Source organism: Sorex araneus, chromosome 4, assembly GCF_027595985.1.
Source record: "Sorex araneus isolate mSorAra2 chromosome 4, mSorAra2.pri, whole genome shotgun sequence".
Classification (NCBI taxonomy): Eukaryota; Metazoa; Chordata; class Mammalia; order Eulipotyphla; family Soricidae; genus Sorex; species Sorex araneus.
In genome coordinates this window covers 90,006,689-90,032,745 of record NC_073305.1, presented here as the reverse complement: position 1 = coordinate 90,032,745, position 26,057 = coordinate 90,006,689, and the positions used below count along the sequence as shown (strand labels likewise).

General features: G+C 37.4%; 1 protein-coding gene across 3 annotated transcripts in view; it reads right to left on the bottom strand.

The window, feature by feature from the left end:
- PRIM2 (DNA primase subunit 2) overlaps positions 1-26,057 on the bottom strand; it is a 320,487-nt gene that overhangs the window by 118,650 nt on the left and 175,780 nt on the right. For all 3 annotated transcript variants that reach the window (XM_055136087.1, XM_004605876.2, XM_055136086.1), the window contains exons 9-10: positions 11,853-11,925; positions 7,424-7,609 (exon numbers count right to left, since the gene is read on the bottom strand). In XM_055136087.1, the coding sequence (XP_054992062.1) occupies positions 7,424-7,609; positions 11,853-11,925 (259 nt within the window). The remainder of the gene's footprint in view (positions 1-7,423; positions 7,610-11,852; positions 11,926-26,057) is intronic.

The window sequence follows — 26,057 nt, the reverse complement described above, 5'->3', positions numbered from 1 at the left end:
GGGCCCAGTGCCAAGACTTTGAATTTAAACAGCATTCATTTCTAATAACTCCTCCAGTTATGCTAAAACTGATGCTGGGAGAAACATCAGCCCTACTCCCCCCACCCCAAGAGCAACAAATATGCTTCAAAGACTCACACACTACTGGCCAAATAATTAATACCTTGGTAGTCAATTTTTAATAAGGTATCAGTCTATTCTAAAACATGATACCAATGGATTCTGGGACAAAAGATAAGCTTTTTAAACATTGTTAAATGTTCCTTGACTCAATTATAACAACATGTAGTCAACCTTAAGCATGCTATCATCAGGAACAGAAATTTGAGCTGTATGAAATGCATATGATATATGTTACATTTAACATCCAACAGAGCGAGGGCAAAGCAATTCAAAACAATAACACTATAAACAATCTGATTAAGAGGACACATTGCTTTGAATTTATTAACAATTTAACTCTTAACAAAAGCAAGTGACTGAAGTGATTTAATATCCAAATCCCAGGTGAAAGACTATTTCAGTAACATGTTTTTAAACCATGCTTTAAATAGAGGTTTGATTCATTTTATTTTGTACACAGAGTGTCTTTTTATCCTCATGTTGAACAGCCCCTAAATTATAATTACAACTAAGAAAAAACTTCTATAAAGCCTTACTATAGTTAATTCAATGTATCGAATTCCCATAAAGTGTAAGTGCATTTATTTTGGAATCTAAAAAATTATTTTAGGAATAAAGCATTCAAACCTTTGATTATCTCTTGTAAAATCATCCATGAATATCCTTTTGACAACCTATTATCTACAACCTCCTCTGACAAGGGAAACTGCAAAGACTTTATTTTTAGTTGTTTGTTTTTGTTTGGGGGGTCACATCCACTTACTCCTGGATCTGTACCAGGGATCACCCCAGATGGGCTTGGAGGACCCATATAGGGTAGCAGCCACATGAAAGGCAAGTGGTTATCTCTCACCATCCAAAAAACTATTTTAAAATGTTTAATATGTCATAAATATTCACTTAATACAATTAAATGTAAAGATAAAATATAAGGACAAAATCGCAACATTGAAATACTAATACTTGGGGAATAAGAAATACTCTAACGCAATAACTTTGCCGTAAAATCATTCACAATAACAGAATGGTCTCTTGAAAACGGCTGAGGTTTTAATACTGAAATCTTCAAATATAGTCAACATCCAAATAAAAAGGGAATATAAATATATTAAGTACATACAAATTACCAAAATCCAAAGGAAAGTCTGAAAACAGAGATTTTAAAATGAATTATAATATCCCAGAAAATTACTGACAAAAATAGGAAGGCTGAAAATGAAAGCAAAAATTAAAGAATTATGAAGGAATGAAAGATAAACAACAAATAACTGTGAGCAAAGGCTCCCACCTTTTTTATCATTAAGTGTATCAGTTCTCACCCTTGTGTTAAGCCATCATTGCGGTAGGGCGTTTGCCTTTCATGCAGCCGACCCGTGTTCAATTCCTCCACCCCTCTCGGAGAGTCCAGCAAGCTACCGAGAGTATCCCGCCCGCATGGCAGAGTCTGGCAAGCTACCTGTGGCGTATTCGATATGCCAAAAACAGTAACAATAAGCCTCACAATAAGAGACATTACTGGTGCCCGCTCGAACAAATCAATGAGCAATGGAATGACAGTGACAGTGATCACTTCTTTAAATCATAGACCAAAACTGATTTTCAAGGAACATTCTCTACATGATCCAGTCTAATAACTTCCTTACTTCAAATTAACCTCAAGAGTATTTTACTTTTGTAAAGGGAATGTGCCTGCCACAGAAGTGGGGGGGATGAGAAGGAGGGATATTGGGAACATTGATGGTGAAGAATGGGCACTGGTGGAGAGATGGGTACTCGATCATTGTATGACTGAAACGTAAGCACGAAAGTTTGTAATTTTGTACTGTACTTCATGGTGATTCATTAAAAAATTAAAAATTTAATAAAAAAATAAAAAGCAGTGTAAAAAAACAAAAAAGAGTACTTCACTTTTGTAAACTTGTCTTTTGTAATTGATTGCTAGTCAACTCTAATCACTCACCTTACCTTATTACCAGGCATATATTGAAATCTGAAGCAAGATTTTTTAATTTATCAATTGGTCCAGATGAACATACTTAGACCAATTAATATGAATCAAGTGGAAATGTGAATGGGAATTTTGTTCATACTTTTTGTTTCATACTTCTGAGGGGTCGAGTGGGTGCAGGAGGTGGGTTGTACTTGGCAGTGTTCAGGTCTTACTCCTGGTTCTGCACTCAGGAGTCATTCCTGGTGGGTCTGGGGGCCATCCAGGGTGCCAGGGACTGACCCCAGGTTTGCTGCGTGCAAGGCAAATGCCCTAACTGCTGTACAATTTTTTTTTGCCATTCCATATTTATTCTAAAGTTTTCTATTCAAAATTTTATAAAATGAGAAAGTAAAGCACAATTATCAATCAACTTTGTCCTGGCTGGCAGTTGTCTCTCCTGCAAAACTACCTAAGACTAAGAGCCTAGTGAACTCCTACTAATTTGTTAATTAAATATGGAAACAAATATCAAAAAAATCATCTTACAGGCAGATGACTACTTTTTACACTCGTAGAGGGACTTTGTATTGTCAATTTCTAATAAAAAGTGAGCTTCAGAATCTTAAATTGCTTCTATGATAATACTGTTACTTGTCAAAACAGATTTAAGAGCAAACAAGAATTTACAAACTGTAATGCAAAAATTGTTTAACCTTATTAAGTTTCCAGGGACATGTTAATACCTATAAATGAATGATAATTATAAAAACTAACACAGCTTTAGATTATTTTACAAAAGAGAACAAATGTCTCTCCAACATCAAGTATAATTTTAGAAATATCTTCAGGGCTGGAGGAACTGTACAGGAGAGATTGTACCGTAGAGCACTTGTCTGGCACATACGTGGCCTACCCAGGTTTGAACAACACACCCCGTATGGTCTCCTGCACATAGAGCCAAGAGTAATTTCTAATATCACCAGATGTGATCCCCAAAATGAATAAGGTAACAAAATTAAAACATAGAAACATTTTTAAAATGCTTAAAATGCTAGAAAAATACAAGCAAAATAGGAGAAAGAGAAACGTTAGAAAGAGATTGATGAGGTATTTAATTCAAAGAAAGCACTTAAGTTTTAGGAAAGAGTTTCAGAAAAAAAATATCCCCCACTAGGCAGTGTAATGAACTCATGAATGTAGCAGTGGCAAGAAAATAGTTCATAAGTACTAGAAGTACTAATCCCTTCTCTGTTACTGCAAAGATAGTAACTAAGTACCCATAATTTTTACTCACAGGCATAAAGCAAAGTATCTCCATAAGTTACAATGAGAACTTGAGAACCAGAGAAAGAAATTTAGGGATGTAGTAATCTAGAAAACAATACTAAAGGAGAAGTCCAGCTAAAACTGACTGTACCATACCACATTTTCCCTACTTGACGGTAAATGAGTTATTCAACAGAAAAGATGTTCCAAAACATTCCTAAGTTTAACAGCCAAATCCTGTGACACATGCCTTGGTCATTTTATATCAACAGTATTTTAAGTCAACAATTTTCTACATCTCTTATAATTGTTAATTGTATCTACCACTAGCAAGTATACTGAATTATTAAACTTAAAGCAGTCTAATAAGCTAAGATTCTGTACTGTGTTTCATGGCCCAAAAAATGTGAGAAGATAATTGAGAAAAATGTGGGCATTTACTTACAAAGAGACTGCAAGTACTGCAGAACATGGTAATCACAGTAAATCCTTAGTCTACTTGGAAACTTTTGGCCAAAGGAATATATTTGCTATAGTCAATAATGAACTAATGAAAATATAGAACTGCTGTATGTTATCTCGAAAGGTAAAAAATTATTTATTGATTTTCATTTACAATAATTTCTGAATACAATTACTTCTACACTGCAAAATAAAAAGTCCTATAAGAAAAAATGTGCAGACCCATAGGTTGAAAATAACAAGGATGACACTACTACACAGGTCATCCCAAACACATTTGCAGAAGGCAGTTCAATGAACTTAACAACAAGCACTTGAAATAAGTTCTCTTCATCTGTCCTCTCTTAGTTTATGACACTAACAAAGCTTATACAATTGCTTGACTACTCAAAACCACAACCTTTCTCTGTGGTTCATGTAATATCACACACACACACACACACACACACACACACACACACACGTCGAATACACCCAAACTGCCAGTTTCAAAAGATGTATTGTCAAACAAGTACCTTAACTGGCATATATACTCATATAGATAGATAGATAGATAGATAGATAGATAGATAGATAGATAGATAGATAGATAGATAGATAGATAGATAGGGCTGGAGCAATAGCACAGTGAGTAGGATGTTTGCCTTACATGCGGCCGACCTGGGTTCGATTCATTTGCCCCTCTCGGAGAGCCTGGCAAGCTACCGAGAGTATCTCGCCCACATGGCAGAGCCTGCCAGCTATCCATAGCGTATTCAATATGCCAAAACAGTAACAAGTCTCACAATGGAGACATTACTGGTGCCCCCTCAAGCAAATCAATAAACAACGGGATGACAGTGATACAGTGATATATATATATATATATATATATATATATATGAACCACAGAGAGAGGTTTGCTCTGATTATCTTTTGTTTTGTTTTTTATCATTTTTTTTTATTTAAAGAACTGTGATTTACAAAGCTATTGATAGTTGAGTTTTAGGTATATACTACTTCAACATCAATCCCACTGCCAGTGTCAACTTCCCTCCACCAGTGTTCGCATATTCCTGTGATGATTAATTTGATGTGTCAACCTGACTGGAAGCCCAGACATTTGGCAAAAAATCATTCTGGGTGTGTCAGTGAGGGTGTTTCTAGCAGGTTTCCTTCTCCATGTTGGCAGGAAATGCTGAACGTTTAAGCTGAATAAAAAGGGCTAAACTGCGGCAGTTTACCATGATAGCAGGAAATTTCCTCCTGCCTGGCTGCCTTGAGCTGGGATATGTGTTCTTTCCTGACTCAAGCTGAAATACTGGTTCCTTCTGGCCTTCTGTCTGCCAGTACTAAGACTTAGAACTATATTTTCAGTCCTGTTGAATCTCTAGTATGCTGACTGCATGTAGATCTTGGGACCTGTCAGACCCCATAAATCACAGCACTCCATGTAACAAATCTCTTTTTATACACATACACATTCCATTGGTTCTCTTTCTCTGGAAAACTCTAATAAACTCTAATAAATTAAGTAGGCATACTTAATATACCAAAATTTTAACAAAAATGAGGATATAATGAACTGCATAGTGACAACAGTTAAAAATACCACATTATACATTTGAAAGTTATAAAGAAAGGAAAATAACTGAGGTGACATATTAAATGGACTGAATGTGATCATTTTGCAATTTATACAACTAAGAAATCAACATGGTTTACATCTGAAAGTAAAATGATGTGCCAATTTTATCAACTGAAAGGCTTCTAATAAGTATATAAGCATTTGAAAGGAACAATATATTAATGATGTCACTTGGTTTTAGAGGAGTCTAATTAAAAACCATTCCCATCATTTCATTGCATGCATCAAAACTTTAAAACAGTCTATAATTGCTCAGCAAGTTTTATTCCCTGGTAAATATACGCAAAAGATGTGATCAGTATTTATAGTCAGGATTTATGTGCTTAGGATACTGGATGCACTAATATTTATGAGTCAAACACAACCACACTGCCAGTTTCAAAAGATGTGTTGTCAAACAACCACCCTCACTGACATTTTCAAAAATTACTTAACAAGGAGGGGTGGGGGGTTGAAAAAAATTACTTAACAAATGGAGAAGTGATTTTAATGTAATGTTAATTATTAAAATGAGAGATCAACATAATATTTATTTTCTAATCCATGGAGAAAAATCAAAATGTTGACAACCATGATTTCTGAATTTTTTAAAAAATTACACATTGAAATTTTTGTTGAATTTTAATTTCCTATACTAAAATGCTACATATAGAATTTTTAAAAATAGAATCTAAAACACTCTAGAATTTTATTTAAAGAAAACCCTATTAAATAACAAATTTAAGGGGCTGGATGATTATACCAAAGATAAGGCGTTTTTACCTTGCGTGTGACTGACCAGGGTTCAATCCTAATCTCCCATACGGTCCTCTAAATCCTGCTGGGAATAATTTCTGAGTGCAGGCCCAGGTGGGGCACAGAAACCAAAATAAGTAACAAATTTAAGATTTAATGATGCTAGTGTTTGAAACAAGTCTGTACAATTTGCAATCTCTTTTAATAAGATAATTTAAAAGACTAAATTTCCTTCCTAAAATTCATAGGATGATGTCCTAACTCCCAAAGTATTTGGAAATGTAGAATTTAAAGAGGCAATTACAGTTAAACAAAGGAGAGACTGAGATAATAATCCATTATGACTATGATTTTTCTAAGGAAAAGGAAAGTGAAAACCCAGAGGAAAAGACAAGAACATGGGGCAAAGGTGGATCTGGAAGCCAAGGAGAGAAGTTAAAAAATAGCCTAATCTGCTAACAGCCTGATCTTGGACTTCCATCCTCCAGAAATGAGAAAATAAATTTCTGTTGTTTGAGATATCTGGTCTTTGGCATTTTGTCAAGGCAACCCTAAACAAACTAATATAAGATATAATGAAACATCATTATAAAATTTAATTGGTAGTCTTTGTTTTATAATCTATCTCTCCTAGGAAGACGCGAACCATAAAATATACAATAAAAATTTACGTCATAGCAAAATGCCTTGGCATACAAGGAACAAGAAAATTTTATATGTTCAAAATAAAAAGTTGTGAGTTTGTATCATTAAACAGAAGTAAGGAAGCTAAATACTATGGATAGATTTAAAAGTAGGTCTCAGGTTTACAGTGACTAACACCGATCTAAAAAATACTCCATGAAGGAATCTGTGTAACAACAGAAAACATAATAGATTGTTTTCCCTTACTGTCAAGTTTCAAACCTAAAAATGACATCAGAGGTACGTGCCTGAGTATGCAAGCATGGATTACATATAAATTCCTACAAAAGTATGATTCAAAGTCATTTCAGTTTTCTGATTACTGGCATATTATCTACATAAAAGAAAACTCTTCAGTAAACCCTTCACATTGATTCTTCACTCTTTACACTTGCTGTTGCAATCCTGCCCAATCTACCGCTGAGCATGTATTAGAATAATACATATTGCTTTTCACCCAAACAGAATCGCATACTAAGCAACTGTGCTTAGAATTTTCAGCTACGTTTCTGGGGCATATTCAAAAAAAAAACCAGACATGTTAGTACTCAGTCCAAATAAAGATTTCAACTACTGTTCTGGCTTTTCAAAATTACCTTGTCTGCATCCATCTTTCCTCTGGTAAATTCTTGCTTCCAGAACTGCAGTGCTTGTTCCAGTGTTAAGCCGATGCCCTTCAGGAAGAGGCCATACTGCATTCGGCCGCCGTGACGAAGATGGTGGTTGTCCCTCAAGGCTTTGTGTAACTGGCGCATGCAAGGTGGGAAAGATTTGGTAGAAAGCTACAAGAAAAGAGAGTTTTTATTTGTTTGGGAGATATGCCCCACGGCATTTGCTGCAAATTCAGGAGATGTGGAAATTCAGACTAACCGTGATGAAAACAACAACCACAAGAAAATATCTTACTGTGACTACAAATGAACACTTTTTTAGGTATGTATGTATACATGTGTGTATGCATAAATATATAGATATATGTCACTGCCCAATTTTAATTCAATTTTTTCACTTATAATTTTGATTGCACTTTCTCTTCTACATTAGCCTCCTCTGAGAACTTACAAAATGCTCACAGACATACATCCCCAGCCCCATCTATCCACAAGTTCAAACTGCCTGGAAGAGTAGGTCTTGATTTTGCTTGACCTTGCTGTTCCCCTTAGTGACCATCTAGCTTTGCCTTATCCTTTTACAATTACTTCTAAATGTTTCCTTCCTCATCCCTTTCACTCACGCTTTCATAATCACTTTTACTTCTCCCCTCAAACAAAAACATCAACAATAATCAATAACCTTAGTAGGAACTTGCCTAGTTCCTACTTCAACATATGTAATTAGCTATTTTTCAATTATATATAACAGAACAAATATTTATTGGCTATTTGGGAAAATAAGTAGATTAATGAACCACAAATTCCCCCTTTAATTTGGTAGAAGGAGGGAAAAATGAAGTAGTCACTGTTAACCATAACTATATAAATTAGACCAATATAAGTGATACCAGTTCTTCTCAACATTCTAATGACTATAACCCCATCTCCACCATGTCTCTTTATCATGCTCCCCCATCTGACCAGTTGGACCCCTAGTGCTGTAATTCCCTTTTACAAGATTTTCGCTTGTGCCCCCAGTAGTTGAGAAATGTTGAGTCATCCAATGACTTTTCAATAAAGGCATAGATCAAATGCCAGGGAAGCACTGAGAGAAGAGTTAAAAAACAAAAACAAACAAACAAACAAAACCCCACAAAAAAAGACACTATAGCAATATGAACTGCTTGTTCCAGTCAACTTGGTCATTCCATGATCAGACTCTCGTGTTTTGTACCTTCTTACTTTTCTGAAGCACTCTTCCCTGTCCTTGCGCTATCAAGTCAAAGCCAGACATTTGTCAACACCTAGTCCCACTGTATTACCTTCTATTATTTAACCACCAAATGTCTACTGAACACAACTCTGCACACTGACCTGTGCAATCAACAGAGAACAGGAAAAACACCTGTCCTCAAAGAACTCTCTAGCATAGGGAGACAGCCAATAAATAAAGACATAGGATTTAAAAAGATAGTCTAAATCCAAAAGCACTAAGAGAAAAAAAAAAAAAAAAGAAATGGAACAAGTGTGAACAGAAAAGGAGGAAGTACTTTAACATGACAATAGCAAAGTCTCTCTGAGAAGATGGAATCACAGCTAAGACATCTACTTTTTTTTTCTTCATCAAACACTTTTATTAAGCACAAAACATAACCATAAACAGTGAGACAAAAGTCACTTTTCTTGCAAAATGTTTGTTTTAGATAAATCATCACCATTGGTTCTCCAACTATGAAGTTCTGTAAGACCTAAGGACAAATGGTTGTGGAGTTACTCCCATCTTATCTGCAGGCTATTGCCGTAACACTAATGCATACATCTTAGCAAGAAAACTACTTGACTCAAGTGATTTTTATGAAGGAATTCTGACAAGTAAAACCAACAAATCCATCGCTGCCCCAAAACATAGCTCTTTTTCTTACCAGATGTAGGCTTAAAGACCAAAGATTTATCAGTCAAATCTCATTTTAAGATCCAAGAATTCTGTAATGATAAAGATAATAAAAAAAAAAATAGACACTGGAAAGGCATGAGATTAAGAGGCGTTAATGACAGAGAAATGGTTTGGAAGTGAAAATGAGAACCAAAGCGAACAGATCCCACTCTCACACAGCGTGTGGTAGAAAGGCTGTGTCCACTTGAAGCCTCTATTTCTAAAGGTTGGTCAAAGAGTTTGCAGATTTCACTAATTCTAAAGTCTAAAGTGAGCATTGGAGAAGAAACAGAAAATACTAAGGAACATACTAATGTGCTGATATCGCGTTCAAGGTCCTGAAAGCTAGGAACACTTTCTGTTTTATTCACTTCTGTATCCATAGAACACTGTGTGGTATACAAATGGAAGGCTCAATAAACAAATTAATAATACTTCTATGTCCTTCCACACAGTAGTCAACCAAGTTCACATTTGCTTGTAAATGGAAAACATCTTGACAGAATCAGGAATAGAATTAACCTTTCACATAATACAAAGGAAAAAACAAATCACATGACAGGGAAGAAGTGTCAAATAACTGTTTGAAAAACACAAAATATGCTCAAAAACAAATTTCAAATCAAGGCAGGCAATAGACCGAATTAGGCAAGGCACCCTAGTGTCAATTCCAGGCATTGTAACTGCAAGTACTGATACTATTGTAAACAGAAACATGTCCTATTCCTTGTGGCTTCAAAACACCCATGGGCTCTTCCTCCTCACTGTATTTAATATTTTTTTCCAAGCATTAAAATCCCAGTATACGTTTAATATTATAAATGGGTAATTGTCTAAACAAAGACAGGCTTCTTTGCTCTTTGGACAAAGCAGAAATTAAATTATGAATTAAAGCCAATACTTTCTTAGCATCAAACACACCTTTATACTTCTATAGGTCTATTCAGATTCTCCCCTTAAATTTTTCTTAACTCTCTTCACATTCATTTTACATGTGTTGGATTTATCTATTTCAAGTACATCTTAAAATGTATCAACACAGAATTAGTCATAATATTTTTAATTTATATACCTGAACAAATGATTATTTTTCAAAGTTTTTTTAACTTTAGCAATTCATTATTGATTTCCCATTTTATGGCATTCCAAAAGTTTAACTCTATTCAGTTATATGTATAGGAAGGAAGGAAGGAAGGAAGGAAGGAAGAAAGGAAGGAAGGAAGGAAGGAAGGAAGGAAGGAAGGAAGGAAGGAAGGAAGGAAGGAAGGAAGGAAGGAAGGAAGGAAGGAAGGAAGGAAGGAAGGGAGGGAGGAAGGAAGGGAGGGAGGGAGGGAGGGAGGGAGGGAGGGAGGGAGGGGAGGGAGAGTATAACAGTGAATGCTATCAGAACTGAAGATGTTGTCTATAGAACTGAGCTTACATGGGCACATACTGAGCTTACATGGGGTGGGGGAGTTGGGGACACTTGTTGGGGGAAGCAGGCTCTCTGGTGAAGTTGGAATGATGTATTCATAGACTTCTGAGCAACAATATTGCAAATTCCATACCTAAATAAAAATGTTTAACTTTTTTGAGGCAAAAAGAGATGTTACTCTAGTTTTAAGTAAAATTGTACCCTTGGAATAAAATGGATGAATCTTGAGGTAAGTATGGATTATGCTACATAAAATAAGTAATTAAGTAAAAGACAATTACCAGATTGATTCATTGATGTGTGTGTTGGGGGGGGGTTAAGCACATGTATGTGTATGTCTGAACGAGAGAGAGAAAAAGAGAGAAAGAGAGACAACAGCTCCTATGCTTGGTGAAAACACGGCTGATTGCCAAAGGGAAAGAGCAGAACAGAGCAGAGGAATGTGTAAAGGGTCCTTTTGGCGACAGGACAGCACTGAAACTTTGGTGCTAGTGTGATGAGTCCTATAAACACAGAGAGAAAGCCTTGAAAGTTTATAGCGCTGTTAACCAAATATTTTTAAATAAATCCCCTTTAAAGCAACTAATAAATTCTATTTTACCACATTAAAAGTTTTTCATAGATTTTTCCCTATGACTGAAAGAAAATCCAGTGTAGGGCAGTGCAAGGGAGATAGTACAGGGATTAAGCTATTTGCCTTCATGTGGCTAGACTACTACACAGTTCCCCAATGACTTCAGAGCACGCCCCTAAGCAGCACTGGTTCTAGCCCAAACTACCCCTTCATCCAAATACTATATAACGTGGTCAGAGAGGTAGTAAAGGATGGAGCGCATTCCTCTTACATGTGTAGGACCCAGGTTTGATTCCCCAGGAACCCTGAGTCCATCAAGGGTGATCCCTGAGAGCAGAGCTGGGCCTGGTCCCAAAAATTAACAAAACAAAATGAAAATCTTATATAATGTACAATATATTTTCTGTAACAGTCTCCCATCTCACCACCCAACAAAAAGTGTCTTGAAAAAAAAGTCAGTTTCTTCACTGATAAAGATCTGTTGTTTGTTTTTTTTTAATGTCATACTCACCGAGTCAATCTGATCTAAAGAAATCTTCCCAACATTTCTCTGTATACTGTAATCTTGACCAGTGTAGGAATGACTAAAAATAAACAAACAGAATAATATTTAAATATGATTTGGAAGACACACTTTTTGTAAGTTGCCACAATTTCTTTTTTCAATTGAATCACTGCGAGATACTGTTACAAAGCTTTCGTGTTCGAGTTTCAGTCATACAATAATCAAACACCCATCCCTCCACCAATGTACATCTTCCACTACCTATGTCCCCAGAACTCCTAATCCCAACCCTCTCCCTGCCAATATGACAGGCATTTTCCCCCATACCCTCTCTCTACTTTTGGGCATTATGGTTTGCAATACAGACACTGAGAGACTATCACATTTGGTCCTTTATCTACTTTCAGCTCACATCTTCCATCCCGAATGATTCCTCCAACCATCACTGACTTAGTGATCCCTTGTCTATCCCAGCTGCCTTCTCCCCCAGCTCATGAGGCAGGCTTCCAACTATGGAGCAATCTTCCCGGCCCTTGTGTCTGCTGTCATTGGGCATCAGTCTCATATTATGTTATTTTATATTCCATTAATGAGTAGCAGTCCTTCTATGTGTGTCCCTCTCTTTCTAACTAATTTCACTTAGCACGCTACTCTCCACGACCATCCACTTATAAGCAAATTTCATGACTTCATCTCTCCTAACAGCTGCATAGTATTCTATTGTGTAGATGTACCAGAGTTTCTTTAACCAGTCATATGTTCTCGGGCACTCGGGTTGTTTCCAGATTCTGGCCATTGTGAACAGTGTTGCAAAGAACATAAAGGTGCAGATGTCATTTCTACTGTGCTTATTTTCACCCTTGGAATATATTTCCAAAAGTGGTATTGCAGGGTCATATGGAAGCTCAATTTATAGCATTTTAAGGAATGTTCATATTGTTTTTTCAAAAAGGCTGGACCAGTCATCATTCCCATCAACAATGAAAGTGAATCCCTTTCTCCCCACATCCTCACCAGAACTGGTTGTTCTTATTCTTTAGATGTGTGCCATCCTCTGTGGTATGAGATGATACCTCGTTGTTTTGATTTGCATCTCCCTGATCATTAGTGATGTAGAGCATTTTTTTCATGTGCCTTTTGGCCATTTGTATTTCTTTTTTGAGGAAACTTCTATTCATTTCTTCTCCCTATTTTTTGATAGGGTTTGAGGTTCTTTCTTATACAATTCTATTAGTGTCTTATATATCCTGGATATTAACTCTTTACCATATGGTATTGGGTAAATACACTTTCCCATTCCGTGGGCTCTCTCAATATTTTGGTCACTGTTTCTTTTGAGGTGCAGAAGCTTCTTAGTTTAATGTAGTCCCATTTATTTAGGTTCGTTTCCACTTGCTTGGTCAGTGGTGTTTCATCCTTAAAGATGCTTTTGGCTTCAATGTCAAGGAGGGTTCTGCACACATTTTCCTCCATGTACCTTATGGATTCAGGTATGATATTGATGTCTTTAATTCACTTTGATCTGACTTTTGTGCCTGGTGTTAAACAGAGATCAGAGTTCACTTTTTTGCATGTAGCTGTCTAGTTTTCCCAGCACCACTTGTTGAAGAGACTTTCCTTGTTACACTTCACATTTCTTGCTCCTTTATCAAAGACTAAGTGATTATATATTTGAAAGTCTGTGACAAAATATTCTATGCTGTTCCATTGCTCTGCGGGTTTATTTCTAGTCTAATACCACACTGTTTTAATTACTACTGCTTTGTAGTACAGTTTGAAATAGAAGACACATTTTATCATTTCAAAGGTAATTATTTTTGTCGTTAAAATGAGGAAACATTTTACAATATAAACTTTAGCAGTAATGTAACCAAGTATTTTTAAGGTGTCTGAAATTGTCTACCCCGAAATAACAGGAACATAAAGTGACAGTCTGAATCGCCAATTCCAGTCAAAGGTGTTATTTGCAATTGTCATTAAATTCAAGCAACTGTAGCACCAAGGTCTAGCCGTCCTGGGATCGACAGGGTTGTTAGTTGGAGGGTTGGAGGTTGTTGTGTCTGGCAGTTGAGAGAGAATCACAGTCTGACTGTGCCTACACGAACCCAATACAGCTGTCAGCTAGCTGATATGATAGCTAATGGGTGATTTTTGTATTTGCCTGTTACAGTTGGGGGATGCTTCTTTTAACCAGGCTCTGATGAGCAGGGGTGGTCAGTGCCCTGCTATGGCATCAGAGGGAGACTGCTCCCATCTGCAGTCTGGGAGCCATCACACACAGTACTATGTAATGCCAGTTTCCAGTGTCTGGCACCAGAGAGTGAACCTCGTGGACTCCTCTAAAACCTTGGCATTTGGCACCTTCCAAACTTGCACTGGTATTTTAAGCATGCAATCAACTCGCCAGGCCTTTCTCCTCTTCCCGTCTCCGCGTCTCCTATCCCCACACTCAGGGGAACCCCTCCTTTTCTCTGAACTTGTCCACAGTTCTGTGTTGTATGGCATCGAATCACCCAAGATGATGGCTGTGTCCTCCAGACACTTTTATCAGTGGTATCCCACAGCACACTGCATATCACTTTTTATGCATTCTTTATACTCATGCTGCAGGAACTCTCAAAACTGTCCCCTTTCCAGTCATTTCCTGCTCCCGCCCCCATGGATTCTTAGACTAACCAATTACACACACAAAATGCTCTGTAGAAAGGCTGTTATGAATATAATCAATCAATTGAACTAACTCAACAAAAGGTTGTAATTATAAAACAAAGTTACAGTATATCTGTGTATTCATACAACGAATAAGAAGCATACAGCTCTCTCTCGCCGCCTGCGTTCAGTGGTCTCGGGCCACCTCCCTACCTGCAATGGCCAATGCCGGGGCAAATGAAAGAGGAAACGAGGGCCAGGCTGGTTAGTGATCACTTGCCGTTTATTCCATTCTCCCCACGTGCCTGTTCCAGTTTCACTAAGCTCCCAATTCCTGTCTCCTCCTGTCCCCATTGCTAGTCTCTCCATACTTTCACTGGCTGTCCTGATCTCTCTAATCTCTCACACCCTCCAAACCTTTGCAGTAGCAACCACACCCAGGTCTGGTAGCACAAACATATGAAAGCCTTCCTGCAGCCAGGAGATCAGCTCATGGGAGAAATACCACCTACGTTATTTTTCTCCTTTCCATAGTCTAATAACCATTTAAATATTCATCTTAATTCTACTTCTTAATATTAGTCATGTTGTATGGACACAGTAAGAGATACATTAAGCTTGTGAGGTGGCTCTCCTGGGGACATCTCGCTATAGATCGCAGATTACGGTGCTCAGGCCAGATTAATCTTCCCTAAGCCTAGCAGGGTCCTAATTCAGTTGTTACTTTTGGGATCATGACAAAATTTGTCCATGACCATGCTCTTAAGTTGTAGTTAAGTATTATGGCACTCATGCATTTTGACTGTGAACTGAGCTACAACCTCGTGCGGCCCGGGGAGGGATTTTTTCCCCTCTCCACCCCATTTTTCCGAGCGAAAATGGCGGCATCGGCAGCAGCCACGCGGTGAGAGCCACCCTCTAAGACCCCTCCACCAGGAGGTAGGACTTTCTTTAGTGACGTAGCCTGTAGGTGGTCCTGGGAGGGGGGGCGTTCCCGGCACGCCTTCCGCCCAGAGATGAACCGAGAGCCGTGGCACGAGAAGCAGACCTTCCGCGCCTATTGACTGTGATCCTGAGGTCTCCTAACCCATTTTGGCACCAGAGCGGATGCTTGAGCCATGCATTTTGACTGTGAACTGAGCTAAAATATTAGAAACCCAAAACCGCGCAGCCGCTATCGCGGCCACGCGGACTCAAAGTCTTCACTCTTACCAATGAAGAGAAATTATTAGAGGATGCCTATTCAGCAGGCCTGATTGTTGGGGAAAATTTCCAATCAATAATAGTGAGTTCTGTATGGAAATATGAAATGTACTCAATATATATAGAGAATAATGGGAATATCATTAGCTACTTAGATGGGGGGTGGGGTGGGAGGGGGGTGTATTGGGGTTCTTGGTGGTGGAACGGGTGCACTGGTGAAGGGATGGTGGTTTAATCAGTATTTGACTGTGACTTAAACCTGAAAGCTTTGTATTTTTTTTCTTGTTTTCACGGTGGTTCAATAAACTATTTCTTTAAGGAAAAAAAAATAAGTAAATAAATAAATAAATAAATATTAAAAAAAGAAAAAAAAAGTATTATGGCACTTTGGCCTGGCCCATTTTGATGCCAGGGTAGCTCACAGCTTGCCCTGGGCCCGTCCAGTACCTCGTCAGGACCCTGCTTTTGGGGTGCTAGGAAGTAAGGACAACTGAGGTTTCAGTCAAGAAAACAGATACCCAGGAGTGAATATTATTTGGAGTCAATTAACTTTCCACATTAGAAAAGCATAGCATTAACTGTCTTCCTGTGTCTATACAAAAAGGACATTGCTCTGAATTAACTATGCAAAGGACATAAGGAGAAGAGAAAAGCAATATTTACAAGTTAACAGTCTGATTAGGAGATAAAAGTGATTGACCAGTTGGGGAAGCAGAGCACAAAGAGTTTACAGATGAACACAGAGGAATGGGAGTGCCTTGGGAGCACTGTCACGGGAGTAACCCAATAAAACTCAGCTCCCTGTGGCCAGGCAGAAAAGACAAACCAATGTTATCTTACATATACCTTTGATAGTTTTCTAGCTGCTGACTGCACCATCCAAAGTGTATATTCCAGGAATGATCCAGGCCTGAGTCTTGAGCACTGCTGGGCAGGTCCCAAATCTCCCACTCCCATCCCCCATACAAATTGTACACTTTCCTCCCTACAGATCTCACTCCAGGGACTAAGAATGGCTAGAAAATTTCTCTGGAAACAGGATGAGCGAAATGTTAGGGAGCGATACATAATTTCATACCCTAAAATATACCTTCTTTCCTACGAGAAGACTTCTCTCTAGAGAAATAAACTTCTGACAACATGTCACCAGAGTCTATCCATTCCTTTCATCATCACATAGGGTTTGTATACTTTATGTGATGATGAAAGGATGATGAAAGGAAAGTTGCTATTTAATTAATATTTTACATTTTACTATTGAGGACAGCTAGAGAATTGCTCCAGTAAAGTCTGCCATTCTCACCCGGCCCCCACCCCCAAGTAAATATCACCTATCTTTTCAATCTATCTTATAGTGGAACAAAGAGGCAGTGGAAAAACAGAAAATGCGGCAGACTATCTGAAGAGTTTTGCTCACTTATGTTTCTTAAAATCACTACCATAAAAAACTAGAGCATGTCACTTAATCACCCTGATTTGCACTCTTCTCATTTATAAAACAGCACTCATAAGACCTGCCTAATTGATAGAAATGCTAGGTAAATCAAATGAAATAATAATAGTAAATTCAAAGTGCTGATCATAATCAGCAAAGCGTATTCTAGTACATAGAGCAATTCAGTCTTGACCAGTGTGTACAGAAGAAAAATAGAAGTACACCATTCCTATAGAGACCCCATAACCATTACCATGACCACATAGCAGATACTGAACTACTCCCATAAGTTTCAGCTTTTTGGTCTACAAATTGGTTATAAAGAGCAAATAGGATTGGCCAAATCAGATAGATTAACAAATACAAAAGTTTTCTATAATCAAACATGATTATAGTTATTTAGTAAACAAAGTCAAACAAATACTATACCATAGTTATGTGTGAGTATATGTGTGTGTATGCATACATGGGTGTATGTATAGATGTGCGTGTGTATATCTATATCCCCAGCCCCCTTCCCCTTTCCTTTGGTGCTACTGTGATACCCAAGGGTTGCATATCTGTGTGCTGTACACACCTTTCCTGGCTATGCTAAGTAGGGATTAGCCAGTTTGTGGTTATTTGCACATGTGAGACATCAGAGTTGCTGCTGTGTGTGAGAGTGGCACCAGGATCAAATTCATGGTCTCAGGATTGCTAGACAAGTGCTTAGAATCAGTAAGCTATTTCCCTATGCCATATGGAAGGTTTTCTCAGACCATATGATGCCTTATACTGAGTACAAAGAAGAGATGTACAGAGGACAAACTTTCATCTTAGCAGCAGTAAATAAAACATGCTTATTATTCCACAACATTATGACAGATATGTTGAAGGACATCTTTCACTGGCATATATTAATAGGAACATGGTAACCAGTCTAATGAGGACAGGTATGGAACCCATGAGGGAAAAAACAATAGAAATTAAAATGCTAAGCATCAGAATTATGAAGGAGACTCCTCCGCTTTTCATTCTTGATCAAAAGGACCTTCCTCTATCTTGATTAGAAAAACTGGCACTAAACACAATAAAAAAAAAGTGCTACTTGTATTTAAACTACTTATGATAGATGAAGATGAGATGTGGGAGTTTTCTGATATAACACAAGGTAGATCCTCAGAAACAAAGCAATCATTCCCTGCAAGCAATACAGAACTGTGAAAAGATTTTTGGCAAGAATTGACATGATCAGGTTTACACTTGAGAAAGAAAGAAGTGCAAAGAATGACTTTGGGGAGAGTCAGGAAATGAAAATCAGTTGAAAGAATGCGGAAATAGTCCAGGCAAGGTAAGCACCTAAGTAAAGTCATGACCCTAGATGGAGAAACGAGATGGGAAGGATAATCACAGATGAAGAAGAAATAGTGCTCCCATTAAAAAACTTCTTTTTTCTTCTGAACAATTCATGTAAGCTCGTGAAATTGTACCTCTGCCTTTTAGTCAGAAATGTCAAGGGATATTACTAAATGAGATTAACTGCAGGTACCCTGGAAAAGTAAGGTACCATTCTACTACAGTGAAAACTTAGTGCTGCTTCATATCACCGTTTCCAAGTGAATGCACTTGCTACACTAATGAACTGTCAAAATAAATTTTTCATTCTTAATTTTAAAAATTAATTTTATGAATGAACATTTCTTCTTTGTTTTGGAGAAAATAAATACTAAAAATAATTTTTTTTTTTGGTTTTGGGGTCTCTCCTAACAGTACTCAGAGGCTACTCTCAGCTTGATGCTCAAGGTTTGCCCCTGAAGGTGCTCCAGGGATCATGCAATGTTAGGAATAAAACCTGGGCCCCTTTACATACAAAGCATGCACCCCACCTGATCTCTCTATCTCAGTCATTAACTCCTTAAGAGCTAACACAACATCTAGCTGGTTCAAGATACAAACACACATGTAAATCCAACAGAAAATGCTATTTTTCTGTTCATTTAAAATAGTTACAGCTTTATACTGAAAGATATTTGCTGTTATGCAAGAGATTTTTTGGGGGGAGGGGAACTTGAGAGAGGTTGGAGAGGTGCTTTTTCTTTTTCTCATTTTGCTCAGCCAGGGATTAAACCTAGGGTGTCACGTGTGTAGAGCATGAGCTCTAACACTGAACCACATCCTTGTCCTAAGCAGTTTTTAACAAGGGGAATTCAAAAAGCATAGGGCCTTCCTGCTTCTAACATTTCATTACAAATTTGAGAACAAATGCTTTTTCAATATTGCAAGCAAAAAATAATTTTAATGGATACAAAATTTAAAGTATGTCATTAATCACTATTTTGCCAAATATAAAGAACACCTGATTAATCATACAACCTTGAAAAAAAGAAGTTTAATTTCCAGTTTAGCCACTAATTTGCAAAATGAAAAAAAGGAAAAAGGCAAGTCAAATTATGCATCAATATCTTCATCCATAAGCATGAGTGGTAAGGGATTAAGAAATGCACAATGAACTTGTACCCTCTATGCATAATTTATCTTCTATTTGCTACAGTATCAGGCAAAAAGCAGTAGGGTAGAAATACAGTTTTTGCAACATACCAAAAAAGCTAGAAAAGCAGTGAAAACAATAAAGATGTGGTTCAGTGAATATTCAATTACATTAAAATACTATCTGAAGATATTGGGTTATAAAAGTATACAGTGTACTTTTGCTAAACTGTAACAATTACTATACTGTCCCAGAAAAATGCCAGTACAAGGCATAAAACCCAGGATGAACTTTTTTTAAAACCTTTTTTATTGAAGTACTGGGATTTATAATACTGATACTCATACTTTACATGAACTTATACTTTTCACAAACTTTACTTCTATAAATGTCATTAAACTGTACAACTCTATATAAAAGACTTCTTTCACATTTCAGTAGTTATTCTTATCTTCTAGATACAGTACACTTTAAATTAATCATTGTCACTGTCACCCCATTGCTCATCAATTTGTTCAAGCGGGCACCAGTAACGTCTCTCATTGTGAGACTTACTGTTACTGTTTTTGGCATATTGAATACACCACGGGTAGCTTGCCAGACTCTGCTGTGGGGGCGCGATACTCTCAGTAGCTTGCCAGGCTCTCTGAGAGGGGCGTAGGAATCGAACATGGGTCGGCCCTGTGAAAGGCAAACGCCCCTGTGTTATCGCTCCAGTCCCAGACTTAAATTAATATATACATAATTGTTCATATGTATGAGTATACACTGCATACATACATATAGGCTGTCAGGAGTTCCTAATAGTCCCTCATTCACTGAAATATACTTTTTTTTTCTGAGAATGGGAGATCTGGGCCACACCTCACAGTTCTCAGGGCTTACCCTTGGTTCTGTGCTTAAGAATCAGCCCTGGTAGTTCTCAGGGGATGCTATGCAGTGCTAGGGATCAAATCAGGGTTGACTGCGTGCAAAGCAAGCACTTTACCTCCACACTATCTCTCTAGTCTCTCAGCATATACTTAGTAAACACCTTTGTGACCAAAAAAAGTCACAGTGAAGTGAAAGATCCAGAGATATTCTGGAAGTGCAATGTGCTGAGTAGCACCACAATGTTGAAAACAATGTTCCCTGAGCCCCACAGAACAAGTTTCTTCCAAAAGAAAGGTGAAAGCAATGCATGGCATTAAAGATGCTTCAGAATGCCACTGAATTGTTTTAGAAAGAGTTATTTACTTCAGAAACAAACAAGATTCCAGAATGTTAGGTTGCTGAGCAAATGACTGACAACACAGAATGTGTGTGTGTGTGTGTGTGTGTGTGTGTGTGTGTGTGTGTGTACACAAAAGGTCAAATAGCTAAGTCATTTGAGTCAGAGGAAAACATAACATGGAAGATTAACACAGAAAGCTCAGATGAAGGGAAAATGAAAATCAGAAGAAGAAAATTTACTTACCACCACTACTGGGGATTTAGAAAAATGGGACAGTAAGATTTAACAGATTTAAACAGTAAAAATGGAGTCAGAAAATAATTCAAGTTTGAAGGCTTAAAAACAGTATGTGAGGATGACATAAAAAATCAAAGGCCTGGCTGGTTTCATATTTTTATCAATTGTAGTTTAATGACTTTATATGCATTAGAACTTCCATATTTTGACCAAGTCCATAAAAGTACATCATTTGAATTTAGTGCATTGTTGAAGGAGTTTTTAAATATACATGTGATAAGAAGGTGGCTTTGGGGAATGATTTTTAAAAGTCTACTTTTCTCAGAATCTGAGGATTAGGCACATATCAGATGGACAGGCAGAAAGACAAAGCCAAGGAAATTTCTACACCACAGCTTATAGATGAAGACATTAAATTAAGTGGGAAAAACCATAAAAAGTAGAGACAAGGGGTTGGGAGCAGCAGAAGAAATTGAGGATAAACACAGAATGACATCATTAATATATGGTATTTAGAGTAATTGGATGAAGAAATGCAATGTTTAAGGGGGCTGGAGAAGACAGGGCACTAGATCACCACTGGCCCCAGAGTATAGGAAGGAGAAGAAAGGAAATAGAAGGAAGAGGGAAAGGAGAAGAGACAGATGAGAAGCAATGAGGGTAGGGGCCAAGAGGACCCAGGTACACTGGTGGTGCTAAGGAATGATAGAGTAAAATATTTAAATCACAGAGTCAACAAAACCAAAATTGTAAGACCCAAACTTTAATAACCAAATTTAAAAAGTGTCTGTCAAGATGACAGGCTGGGGCTGGGATTTGGAGTGGGGTGGAAGGTTGTAGGAGAGGGAATCTGGGAACACGGGTGGAGGGAAGCTGACACTGCAGAAGGACTGGTAGTATTGTAGGTCAAAAACCAATCTATGAAGTACTCTGTAATTCACAGTGTTTTAATTAAAATAAAATGGGGTGGGGAACAAAATAAATGTAACAGATAAGTTTCCAAAAACAAAAAACATTTTACAATCTAAAGCAAACTTTAAACCTCAGCTCCTTTAAAATAATATAATGCTAAATCGCCAATAATGAAAACCCGAGGCTTTGTCAAGGTGAAAAACCTTTTTTAAAGCATAGTAGAAATGACATCTGCACCTATATGTTCATTGCAGCACTTTTCACAATAGCCAAAATTTGGAAACAACCTGAGTGCCCAAGAACAGATGACTGGTTAAAGAAACTTTGGTACATCTACACAATGGAATACTATGCAGCTATTAGGAGAGATGAAGTCATGAAATTTGCTTATAAGTGGACAGACATGGAGAGTATCATGCTAAGTGAAATGAGTCAGAAAGAAAGGGACAGACATAGAAGGACTGCACTCATTTGTGGAGTATAAAATAACATAACATGAGACTGACTGACACCCAAGGACAGCAGACACAAGGGCCAGGAAGATTGCTCCATAGTTGGAAGCCTGCCTCATGAGCAGAAGGGAAAGCAGCTGGAAGAGAGAAGGGATCACTAAAAAAATGAAGGTTGGAGGGATCGGTCGGGATAGGAGATGTATGCTGAAAGCAGATAAAAGAATCAAACATGATGACCTCTCTGTATCTGTACTGCAAACCATAATGCACAAAAGGAGAGAGAGTATGGGGGAAATTCTCTGCCATGGAGGCATGGGGAGGGTGGGAAAGGGTGGGTATACTGAGGAGATTGGTGATGGGGAATGTGCACTGGTGGAGGGATGAGTGTTTGATCATTGTGTGATTGTAACTCAAACATGAAAGCTTGTAACTGTATCTTACAGTGATTCAATAAAATAAAAAAAATAAAAATAAAACTTTTTAAATGTATACAGTATTACTTCTAAGAAAACAAAATGTTACAATTAGGCATGTTAAGTTCTTTTCTCACCCACTTCTTCAGTGTTTATGCTTTTCATTTGTTTTCTTTTGAGTTATGGTCCTGCTTTATCTAATGTACTATAAAAGAACTAATGGCACAAAAAATATGCAAAACTACCTACTTACTGTAGCATTTGTTCAATAAACTAAGAGGCAACTTAATTCAGTCACATCTGAGGAACTTTTCCTCTCCATATACCTTGCTCTTTAACCAAGAAGATGTAAGCACAGCTAGTTTTCAAAAATAACTAAAAACCATAGGAAAAAATAAGTTAAACTATTTAATAAATTAAAAGCTGAAAAGAGAAAGGAAGAATTTTGAAATAGATATCACTACGCATTTATGGATCCAAATTTAAAATTGGATTGATTCAACTAAATCAACCTAATTGAGGGTGAGAGTTGAGAGAAATTGACAGAAAGGCAAAATTAATCACAGCCACATGGAATGAATGTAAGTTTTCCTAATATATTCACTACCACACAAACATCTGATTTACGAATAAAATATAGTCAATATATAAAAATTTAATTCTGTAGCACAAATCTATGATTCTTAAGTGAAAAGTCGACCAACTCGCGGTCTTTGTCAAAAAAAAAAAAAAAACCTGAGAAATTTAAGTCCTGTTCAATACACCAAAAATATCAATACGAGCACTTTGGTACTCAACAGGGAATTGTTTTTCAGTGTTGAAAGTGAGAGCTGAAAACAAAAAGAAGAAATTATTTGAAAGTGGATTTGTGGGTCTTATGGCAAGATTAGCTGGTTAAGAAAAATATATAATCTTTTCATGCTGTGGCATTGATTGCTTGCAGAAGATTGATCACCACACCTTGGCTCCAAGAGTGGCATTCACAAGCTCCACTACTGTGACATAAATGCCATCGGCATTTATGACAAAATGAGAGGGCAAAAGTCAGTTTTTCAAGGGTGATTACTTCTCTGGTCATTTTCTCTTTCTCTGACTACTGATTTAAAGGAGTAAATAAGAAGTGGAGAATAGTTGCAGCAGCTGAGGAATTAACTGCAATTCCCTTCCAACGCCATAATTTTTACAAGTCCAAATTTGCCAAAGGCAATTATAAAAGCAGAGCAGAATAACGGAGTAAGCAGAGTAGAGTGATGAAGAGCACAGACCTCAAAACCAACTCATCGTTTAGTAACTCTGCAAACCTTTTCGGGGGCTGGGATAGAAGTGGGTATGACCCACCTAGTAGTGCTTGGGGGCTAATCCTGGCAGAGACTGAGAACCCTGCAGTATCAAAGCACAAAACCTCTTAATGTCTTCCAAACATTGGAACTGAATGTTTGGTAAACAGGGATCACAATTCCCAAATACTGTTCATCATCGTATTTTTCATTCAAGCTGTAGTCATTGTTGTCACCCTTGACATCTATACCTAAATTTATTACAACCAAATGGTGTGTAGGTGTTGGTTTTCTCTATTCTTAAATCAGCATTTTCTACCTTTAAATATTAGGGAGGGGGGGATATATATATATATATATAGATATTTCTTATTTCTTTCCTACCTTCTTTATACTTTCACATAGTTACTAAGTAGAATATTACTATTAACACCAAAATAAGCATTCTTGAATGATTGATCATTTGAAAACTGCCTATATTGACACTTATTTTAGGTTTGGCCACACCCAAAGGTGTTCTGGGAACTACTCAGCTTTGCAGGGAATCAGAAATCATCAAAAAGAATCAGCTACAAGCAAGGTAAACACTTTATCCCCTCTATTTCCCTGATATATGTACACTCTATAGAAGTCCACAAAGTTTCATTTAAAAAATTTAACCTTAAACACTAGAACTCAGTGGGAAATAACTTTTATGAAATGTCAGTGTTCAATATGAAAATCGCTGACCAAATGAGAAAGATGAGATCTACCTTAGCTTGAATTAAGATGTTCAATAAGCATAAAGTATGCACTGGCTTTCAAAGACTTACTAAGAAGCAACAGTGTAAGCATTTTCTTATGATCCATACCAGATATTCATATTTAAATTCATATCAATTACATGTTGAGATAATAATCTGGATATGAGTTAAGACATTTTCAGCAGTGGAGTGGCGAGATACTGGCAGAATTATGGCAGGTACAGTATGCTGACACTAAGCCTACATCAGTACTAATATAACTGCATAGCAAAATAACTCAAAAAACTAAAATATATATTTTAAAATTAGTTCCACTTGGGCTGGAGCACTAACGCAGCAGGTAGGACAATTGCCTTGGACATGGCCGACCTAGGTTCCACTCCTCCGCCCCTCTCAGAGAGCCCGGCAAGCTACCGAGAATATCTCACCTGCATGACAGAGCCTGGCAAGCTACCTGTGGCATATTTGATATGCCAAAAACAGTAACAATGAGTCTCACAATGGAGACGTCACTGGTGCCCGCTCGAGCAAATCGATGAGCAACGTGATGACAGTGACAGTGACAGTTTCACTTAAGCTAGTGTATGTGGTTCACAACTGTATCATTATGTTTCTACTGGATAGCACTGTCAGAGAATGAAAAGGACATAATGAAGGGAAACAATCAAATAATTCTTCAGAGGACTAGGTATCATACAGAATAGTTGACTAATCCACCATCATTTCTATTTGGCAAGTTCAGATCTAGTCTCTGCCATTTATTGCAGAAATCAGGTCACAACTGAACCCACTAACATAAGTGCTTCAAGTCTACTATAAACATACTTCCCCTCCACCCACTCCCCCCACACACATATTAAGCATTAGCCAGAGCTTACTATTGGGAAGCAATTTTGAATTTTGAATAATTTGGAGATAATCTCCATCCTTCCTGTCAGAAAAATAAAGCCATGGCTGTGATATATTTCTGCTGTGGAGTATTTGGTATTTCTTAGTCAATCTTTACGCCTAAATATAACTGTCCATTCTTTCTCTTACAAGAAGCCATACTTGGTGGGTTGGGTTCATAGGTAAATGACAAGACCTTCAACCAGATAGTAATGAATTTCTTCCTATTCTCAAAGAGTGCCTGTCTTCCCTTCTTCACGAAAACACAGATTCTGAGGTTCATATATCAAAAACAAGTAAAGCACATTCTGTTTCTTTGTCA